Raw genomic sequence first — 9,773 nt, 5'->3', positions numbered from 1 at the left:
AAATTAAATGTATTGTTGTAGTTGTTATTCTTGTTCAAGAATGGCAATATTAAAGCACGCAAACTTTTGAAAACTAAATAAACAACATTTGTAGAAAACGGTTGGCACTCACCTCTCCGGCAGTCGCGCTGGATGATCCTGGGTCCTGGGAGTAGCGGTGAGTGAGAGCCAAGTTGCCACACAGGACTTTTCTCACCTTATTGAACCTTGCAAGGGATACAGAGGCTCATCTAGCCCAACCCCGGCCTGACAGGAATCTCAGCCTAGAATCATCAGGTGGTAGAGCTAGGAGGGAGGCGTTTTTGACACTTCCCATCCAGCTGGCAGGCAAGCAAAATGGACAGGAAGTGCCCTTCTCCCTGGGAAAAAGCCTGGCTCCTCCTTGTTTCTCTGGGGACGGTCTCAAGTGACACTCCAAGGCAGCTTCTAATGCCACTCATTAGATGCTTCAGCCAGCCTCCCGGCTGTTCCTTGTTTTTCCGAACTGATGAGAACACAAAGCCTTGATCCTTTTATTATTATGAATTATTGGGTTTTTCAATTTTTTTAAAAAAATTCACCTATTATTCCTGAATTGCAGGGGATGGGACTAGATGTCCATGGGACCCATTCGAACTCTATGATTCTATAGTCATTCACTTTTTCTGGCTGGTGTTTGTATTCTCATACTTGCTGTATGATACTTTGTCACTCAACTCCCAAAACTTCCTTTTTCTTCACTGCTCATCTCTCAAACCCTATTTTCCTTAGCGTGAAAATATTCTGATGGATAGCCCAATTGCCCATAGACAGTTCCCCGTTTGGACCTCACCATGTCAGCATAATCCATTATTTTATAAGCCATCTATCCTGGATGCTTGAGCCAAGATCCCTGTCTTGTCAGGGGCTGGACTAGATGACTGTTGGGGAACCTCCGTCCCAATTATCCCTCGCAAAAAGGCTCTGGGATTTCTCCATTTCAACATCTTTTTTCATTCATTTCCCATAAATCCTTGGCCTTTGCAAAGGACCACCATATATGGAAAAACAACCCTTCCAGCGGTTCACTTTCCCAACCCATATTTGGAAGCTTATTGTGGCTTAAAGGGGATTTTTTAGAAAAGGATTTATCGCACCAGCATTGCCAAGGTCTCCTGGCTTCCTCCCGAGCCCCCTGTCCCCGAACGCTTTTGCCATCCTTTTTCTGGCCTGTTTTTCCAGGCTAGCTGCAGTGCTGCCCACAATCTATTTGAGGCATTCCCCCCCCCCATAACATTTTATTAATTTTCCAACAATATCACAAAATAAAAACCCTTCCTTGGTTCTATTGTATAGCAATGTACTACATGTCCATTATAAAGTTTTAACTATTTGAAATACAATTGAGGCATTTGTACCTGGTCATCTGCCCTTTGGAACTCCCTGCCCCATATTTAGGGCAGGTGGCTCACCAGCTCTGGAGATCCTTCTTTTCAGCACCTGCGCCAAAGATTCCCCTTCGGAGAAGCCTAACCCTGAGATTAATTTTAATTCATTTTGAGGCCTTTTAACTTTCATAGTGGTGGGTTTTCCTCCTTTTCCCCATATTACGCCCTTGCGAATCGCTTTTGACAATCCAGCAGGCTACAAATCTCAGGAAATTAAGTAATGAATCCCTCCAAATGACTATTTTTGAAATTTCTTTATTTGGTTCCTAAAAGGCATAAGCCACTTGATGGAAAACAAACCCTTGAAACCTCAGGGGAATTGACTAGATGCAAGACTATAAAACCGAGAGTGTCTAGTCCCAATCGGGTTTCCATGTGCATCTTCACCCGCTGCTCTGCTTGGCTGCCAGCCGCTTGTCTCGCTCCTCGGCAATGGTGAGGCGGATGCCCTTCCCACGAGGCAGAGAGATCCACGGCTTGTTCCCCTGGATTTATTACAAAAGCAAAATATAAACCACAAAAGATCTCATCAAAATTTCTTCACGTAACAATAACTTTAAAAAAACCATTCCACGGTAACCTTTGCAACCTCCCAAAATTTCAAAGCTTTCTATCTACGAGATCCACCAGAAATATTCAAGGAAGTCGGCACCCTCAATCCATCCACACAGTGTCGCACAACTAATGTCTTGTTTGCAATAATATAAAACTAGGACACGAGAGGCTGAAATGGAGATTGGGCAAGGAACTTCTGCAAAGAGGGAAATAGGCAAGCGGGCCAGATTTTTTGTTTATGACATAAAATAGGTTTTCTTCCTGCCTTGCATGGGATCAGACTAGACGACCGGTGGGGTTCCTGTCTAGGAAGCCCTCAATCGACATGGATCTCACATTCTGGAGATGCCATAAATTCCTATTCTTCCTTGTAATCGATAAGCGCAAACTGTTTAATTATTATTTGCTGGTGTTTAATTTCACATCTTTCCTATCAGATTTGAATGGATTATTGCTTTAGTAAAAAAAAAAGAGGAAGCCGCAAGGCACAGAATACCACCCAACGTTCAAAACCATGGAAAAGGTTCCCCATTTAGGCATTCCTACATGGGGAACCTTTTCCATGGTTTTGAACATTGGGTGGTATTCTATGCATCTCGGGGGGTGAAAAGGTCTTAATAAATTCCAGGAAAATTTGAAATAATATTAAATAAAAAGCACCCACCTTGCCAATGACAAAGATGTTGGAGAGCCTGGTGGCAAAGCTGTTGCCGTTGGTGTCCTTGACGTGGACCACGTCAAAGGAGCCAGGGTGCCTCTCGCGGTTGGTGATCACCCCAATGCGCCCCAAGTTGGCGCCCCCCGTCACCATGCAGAGGTTGCCTGTTGGGGAAAAGAGGGAGGGAAAGGTCAGAAGGTGGAATTGGGACTGGGCAGGGGGGACAGAAATATATATGCTTCCAAAAATGGGGGTGCTCCGGAAGGGAGCTTCCAGGGCCAGAGCAAGTCTCCCCATCTCCCCCCACTGGGGAAGGATTCTGGCGCTCTTGACACGCTCAGAGGAACCGTCACCTGTGTCGAACTTGATGAAGTCGGTGATCTTGCCCGTCTGCAGGTCGACCTGGACAGTGTCGTTGACCTTGACCAGGGGGTCCGGGTAGCGGATGGTGCGGGCATCATGAGTCACGAGGCGGGGGGTGCCCTTGGTGCCCACCAGGATGCGGCGCACCTTGCACAGCTTGTACTGCCAGGAGGAATGGAGAAATCAGTCATTTTGTCAATATTAAGAGAATGCCAGCAAGGCCGAGTATTTCTGTAAAAAAGGGATTTGAACCCAGTCTAACTCACGAGGGATTTAAATCGTGACTTAAATCACGAAACCACTCAGAGCATTTATTGTTCCTTCCTCTGGTTGTCCATCTTAAGATGCCAGTAAGGCTGAGTCTTTTGGTAAGAAAAGGATTCAAATCAATTCTCACCTTGGCCTCCTCAGGGCTGATGCGGTGCACAGCAAAGCGCCCCTTGGTGTCGTACACCAGGCGGAAGTGCTCGCCAGTCTTCTCGATGCTGATGACATCTGCAGGGAGAAAGGGCGGGAGTTACGACGGGATGCCAGCGTGGTGCAACCGCTGCATAAACCCGTTTTCCGCCCTGTGGAATGCCCCACCGCTGGAAATCTGGCATTTCAAACCCCGCTGCTAGAAATCTAGGGCCTTACCCATGAAGCCCGCCGGGTAGGTGACGTCAGTGCGAACCTTGCCGTCAATCTTGACAAAGCGCTGCATGCAGATCTTCTTGACCTCGTCGCCCGTCAGGGCGTATTTGAGCCGGTTGCGGAGGAAAATCACAAGCGGGAGGCACTCACGCAACTTGTGGGGTCCCGTTGACGGGCGTGGTGCCTAGAACCCCAAAAGGGAAAGGGAAGGTTACAGGGCGGCATGCATTTTCCCAGATGATATTTATATCTCTTTGTTGTTTTGTCACAATGTTCAACAGACTCCCCAACTTCTCCTTCCCCAAGATCCTTTATTTTCTACATTTCCGTTATTTTGAAGTATAATGTTGTGTTAGTTTCTCTGTTACTGGTTATCAGTTCTTGTTGTTATGCACTGTGTTTAATTTTGCATTTTTCTGCTATAAACTATCCCGGGAGGAATGGTGAGATTTAATAAGAAACCATAAGGAATTTATAGATTAGAAATTCAATAAACCATCATAAGGAATTTATAGATTTAATACGGATTTAATAAACCACCACAAGGAATCTAATATGTAAATAAGGAAACAAAACTAAGGGTAAGGCATTTAATGAAGCCCAGGTGCAAACTAATGCCTGAAGTGCAAGGCTCCCCTTTTAAAAAGGGTTGTAAAAGGAAATATAAATATGCTTTTCCCCTATCTCCTTTTATACAAAGTTGGAAAAAAGATACTTGCAAAGACTCCCGTCAGCTTGTCCAGCATCCAGTGCTTGGGGGCTGCCACCCGTTTCAGGTGCTTCTTGGGTCCTCGAGCCTGGGGGGGGGGGGGGGAGCAGGCAAAGGGTGTGGGTTCGAATGTGCCCGGATGTTTAAGCGGATCATTCTCGCAAGGCGGCGGGCTCGACTAGATGACCCTCGGGCCCCTTCCGCACCCAGCTCTTCAGTTATTCCCGTTTTAATTGATTCTCATTTAGTTTCTAGTCGAGCATCCTTGGGCTCCCTTCTCCGTTAGGGCAACCCCCCCAGCAGGACCCAGCCCCGCTGCTGCGCCCCAGTCCAGTGGCAGGCAGTTCCCCATGCCCTTCCCAAGCGATCGCTTTAGGGAGCATGTCTGGCCGGCGGCCTTGTTCCCTGCGGGCCGCACTGCACATGCTGGCGCCCGCCCCCCCCCCGCAAGACTGAGCGAGCCCCGCCGCGGCGCCTCCGCGCCCCATTTCCCCGCCCCACGGAAGAGCGGCGTCCCCCGCGCCCCCGGCCCCGAAAGCGCCGCGCTCGGCGGACCCGCCGCCTCGGATGGCTACGGATCGCTCCACCGACCCGAAGCCCGAGCACTCACCATGGCTGCGGGTTCTCGACGCAAAAGGAGAGCACTTCCGCCGCCCGGGGGTTATATATCCGGGTCAGGCAGGGCGGGACGACGAAGCCCGGGCGGATGTAAGCGGCTTCGCGCCGCGCGGGGGCTTCGCAGCCAATGAAATGGGCAATTGGGATCCCGAGAGGCTGTTAGGGAAATTTGTAGTATATTATGTTTTATCGTTTTGTTTAAATATCCTGTTGGTGGCTGGGAAATAGTAATAAATTATTATTATCATTAAACGTTAAATTATTATTATTTTAATAAATCACACCCACCCAAGTGGGACATGGCCTCTTCCTCCCTAAGCCTTAACAGTATAGTATTTTTATTTATTCTACTTGGGGCGTGGAAGCTCCCCTTGGCTACAGCAACTCCAGAGTAACTAGTTGGCTGTGAGTTCAGATCTCCATTGCTTTCCCCCTCAGGCCTCCTTTAATGTATTGGAAACTGTATCTGAACAATGTATTGTTCAGATGAACCACTGCTGTAAGCAGTGTTTTTGTAACCAGGTAATTCCTCGAGATCCCAATTCCTTGACTTATTATTAAATGCAATCACCTTGTGGTTCATTCGCATATTCCTGCCTTGCAGCGGGTTGGACTGGAAGACCCTTGGGGTCCCTTCCAGCTATATACACCATTATATGATTCTTGGGAAAGTGCTTCAGAAAGAATAAACAAGGGAAAAAACACATTGCTTCCAGTTAGTCATATGATGGCTCATAGGGAAGGGAGGCTTCTTTCCCACTTTATTATTTCTTCCACCACAATCTGTTCTTGACATATTATATGTCTGCTTTTACGTAGACCCCCTCTTTCCCTTCTTGGGAAAATAATCAATCCTACTGATATTTCTTAGGTCTGTATGGGCTCTGCTGAATTCCTGCTCTGAAGAGGAGGAGGAGGAGGAAGCTTTGCCTGACGAAGGGAGAAGAGGAGGTTGAGGAAAAGTCAGCTGCAGGCATGAAGGTAAAAGGGGGAAAAATAGAAATACAAATTAACATATAACACTTAAGAACATTTTTAAACAACCCCACTCCTGATATATCACACCCACCCAAGTGGGGCTTGACCTCATCCCCCCTAACCAGCACAGTACAGTACAGTAAAAATACAGTAAAATATTTTTATTTATTTGATTGGGGTAGGGCAGCACCTCCTGGCTTCACCCATGTTGGTGTGGTTTGTCTCCTTTTTCCTGTTCTTGTTAGGCTATCTACCTCAGGTTAAGAACAGTTTCAGCTTAAGAACGGACCTCCAGAACGAATTAAGTTCTTAACATCTGAAGGCAGCCCTGTTTAGGGTAGCTTTTAATCTTTACTAGGTTGTTGTATTTTAGTGTTTTGTTGGAAGCCGCCCAGAGTGGCTGGGGAAACCCAGCCAGATGGGTGGGGTATAAATAATAAATTATTATTATTATTATTATTATTATTATTATTATTATTAACCTGAGGTACCACTGTATACACAATGGAAGTTCCCAGCAAGCTGTGCTGGTATGTAAACAGATATGTGACTTGCAACAGTTCCATGTCTACAACTAAAGGTGGAATGGAATTTTCCAACAGTAGATAGCCTCACTTCCTGTGAGCTACCTTATTATTCCTTGCACATTAATTTGAGCTTGGGAGTTCCTATGCCTGTTTTTACACAGACCCCCTCTTTCAGTTCTGAAAAAAATCCGCCCCAGTGATATTTCTCAGGTCTCTATGGGCTCTGCTGAATTCCTGATCCAAAAAAAGGGGAAGGAGAAGGGGAGGCCTCGCCTGACGGAGGGATTGAGAAGAGGGTCGAGAGAGAGAAAGGGGATCTTTTGAGACAAGATGCCAATGCCTCAAACAACTCCTTTAAGTTGCTTTTCCAAACATCTGATTTGCCCATCAGCGTGGCAGCCAAAGAAAAGAAAATGTGGCAGAGGCAACTCCCAGACGTCTCCATGCAGTTGCAAAAGGTGGGTTGCCTGTATGGGCTCTGCTTTATTCCTTAATGTCGAATGCTACATCTGCCTACTTCCATCCACTGGAAAAGCTTCTTAGCAGCAAGGAGTAAAGGGAACGGTGGGCAATACCTATCTATCTCTCTAAATCGGTAAGACCACACAGTCCTACACTTCCACAAGACCTGGTCCTTTCCAGAGGTGCAACCTGCCTTCTCCAAAGGTGGATTTCAGCTCAAACAGTCTCTTTTCCTATCCTCACACCAGTAACCCTGGCAACCTCCCAGATAACAGTCTCTATTCCTCGATGGTCAGGGAGATTGCATTTTACCACGATCTCTCAAAAAATTGAAATCTTAGCATTTAGTAATGTCTAAATAAAGTTTGGGGGGTGTCACCCCTTAAAAATCAACTGTGCAATTTGCCCCACAGCTGCCCCAATGCCACAAGACTAAGTGGGCTGAACCCCTGCAACAGGGGCCAAAACCAAAAGCTGATTGAATCATTTACATTTACAAATACTGGCATATATGTATGCGTTTTGGAAATTATCAGCAGTTTGTAATGTTAAGAGAGGTGTTCTAAAGAAAAGCACTTTATACACTCATGAGCATTCCCTTAGAGTAGGCTCATTGTTTTTTCCTTTTGTGGAGGTATAAAAGTTCTTAGCCCCTTCATGGATCACTGCCTTGCCATGGCGAAGGGGCTTGAATAACTCAGAGAAGCTATGAACTATGTTGAGCAGGGCACCCAAGATGAACAGGTCATAGTGGAGAGTTTTGACCAAACGTGATCCACCTGGAGGAGGAACCGGCAAGCCACTCCAGTATCCTTGCCAAGAAAACTCCATGCACACAGACAACAGGCATATAAAAGTTATGACGCTGGAAGATGAGCCCCTCAGGTCGGAAGGCATCCAACATGCTACTGGGGAAGAGCGGAGGATGAGTACAAGTAGATCCAGAGCTGATGAAGTGGCCGGGCCAAAGCCGAAAGGACGGTCAGTTGCGGATATGCCTGGAAGCGAAAGGAAAGTCCAATGCTGTAAAGAAAAATATTGCATAGGAACCTGGAATGTAAGAACCATGAACCTGGGTAAGTTGGATGTGGTCAGAAATGAGATGGCAAGAATAAATATTGACATCCTGGGCATCAGTGAACTAAAATGGACGGGAATGGGCGAATTCAGTTTGGATGACTATCATATCTACTACTGTGGGCAAGAAACCCGTAAAAGAAATGGAGTGGCCCTCATAGTTAACAAAAGAATGGCGAAAGCTGTACTGGGATGCAATCTCAAAAATGATAGAATGATCTTGATATGAATCCAAGGCAGACCTTTTAACATAACAGTAATCCAAGTATATGCACCAATTACTGGTGCTGAAGAAACTGAAATTGACCAATTCTATGAAGACTTCCAAGACCTTATAGAAGTGACACCAAAGAAGGATGTTCTTCTCATTATAGGGGATTGGAATGCTAAAGTAGGGAATCAAGAGATAAAAGGAACAACTGGCAAGTTTGGCCTTAGAGATCAAAACGAAGCAGGGCAAAGGCTAATAGAGTTCTGTCAAGAGAACAAGCTGGTCATCACAAGCACGCTTTTCCAACAACACAAGAGACGACTCTGCACATGGACATCACCAGATGGGCAGCATCAAAATCAGATTGATTATATTCTCTGCAGCCTAAGATGGAGAAGCTCTATACAGTCAGCAAAAACAAGACCTGGAGCTGACTGTGGCTCCGATCATCAGCTTCTTATAGCAAAATTCAAGCTTAAACTGAAGAAAGTAAGAAAAACCACTGGGCCGGTAAGATACAATCTAAATCAAATCCCTTATGAATACACAGTGGAAGTGAGGAACAGGTTTAAGGATTTAGATTTGCTGGACAGAGTGCCTGAAGAACTATGGATGGAGGCTCGCAACATTATACAGGAGGCAGCAACGAAAACCATCCCAATGAAAAGGAAATGCAAGAAAGCAAAGTGGCTGTCCAACGAGGCCTTACAAATAGCGGGGGGGAGAAGGCAAGCAAAATGTGAGGGAGATAGTGAAAGATACAGGAAATTGAATGCAGATTTCAAAAAATAGCAAGGAGAGACAAGAAGGCCTTCTTAAACGAGCAATGCAAAGAAATAGAGGAAAACAACAGAATGGGAAAAACCAGAGATCTGTTCAAGAAAATTGGAGATATGAAAGGAACATTTCGTACAAAGATTACCATAATAAAGGACAAAAGTGGTAAGGACCTAACAGAAGCAGAAGACATCAAGAAGAGGTGGCAAGAATACACCAAGGAATTATACCAGAAAGATATGGATGTCTCGTACACCCCAGGTAGTGTGGTTGCTGGCCTTGAGCCAGACATCCTGGAGAGTGAAGTCAAATGGGCCTTAGAAAGCACTGCAAATAACAAGGCCAGTGGAAGTGATGGTATTCCAGCTGAACTATTTAAAATTTTAAAAGATGATGCTGTTAAGGTGCTACATTCAATATGCCAGCAAGTTTGGAAAACTCAGCAGTGGCCAGAGGTTTGGAGAAGATGAGTCTACATCCCAATCCCAAAGAAGGGCAGTGCCAAAGAATGCTCCAACTACTGTACAATTGCACTCATTTCACATGCTAGCAAGGTTATGCTTAAAATTCTACAAGGAAGGCTCAAGCAGTATGTGGACCGAGAACTCCCAGAAGTACAAGCTGGATTTAGAAGAGGCAGAGGAACCAGAGATCAAATTGCAAACATGCGCTGGATTATGAAGACAGCCAGAGAGTTCCAGAAAGACATCTACTTCTGCTTCATTGATTATGCAAAAGCCTTTGACTGTGCCGACCACAGCAAACTATGGCAAGTTCTTAAAGAAATGGGAGTGCCTGA

General features: G+C 45.7%; 1 protein-coding gene and 1 long non-coding RNA gene across 2 annotated transcripts; one reads left to right on the top strand and one right to left on the bottom strand.

Moving 5' to 3' along the window:
* Window positions 1-1,645: 1,645 nt before the first annotated feature.
* LOC128423335 (40S ribosomal protein S4-like) lies at window positions 1,646-4,989 on the bottom strand. The gene is made up of 7 exons (XM_053408387.1): window positions 4,935-4,989; window positions 4,335-4,412; window positions 3,619-3,799; window positions 3,380-3,477; window positions 2,973-3,144; window positions 2,626-2,783; window positions 1,646-1,891 (listed from the first exon to the last, which is right to left on the bottom strand). The coding sequence occupies exons 1-7, from the start codon at window positions 4,935-4,937 to the stop codon at window positions 1,790-1,792; spliced, it is 792 nt and encodes a 263-aa protein (XP_053264362.1). The 5' UTR covers window positions 4,938-4,989; the 3' UTR covers window positions 1,646-1,789.
* Window positions 4,990-5,817: 828 nt separating this feature from the next.
* LOC128423526 (uncharacterized) lies at window positions 5,818-8,152 on the top strand. Its single transcript, XR_008332785.1, has 3 exons — window positions 5,818-5,923; window positions 6,839-7,256; window positions 7,368-8,152. It is a non-coding gene; the product is annotated as an uncharacterized LOC128423526 (long non-coding RNA).
* The last annotated feature ends 1,621 nt before the right edge of the window (window positions 8,153-9,773 follow it).

The sequence above is a fragment of the Podarcis raffonei genome, chromosome 11 (genome assembly GCF_027172205.1).
Source record: "Podarcis raffonei isolate rPodRaf1 chromosome 11, rPodRaf1.pri, whole genome shotgun sequence".
Taxonomy (NCBI): domain Eukaryota; kingdom Metazoa; phylum Chordata; class Lepidosauria; order Squamata; family Lacertidae; genus Podarcis; species Podarcis raffonei.
Note: the sequence above shows the minus strand (reverse complement) of the source record. Positions and strands in the feature narration are given on the sequence as shown.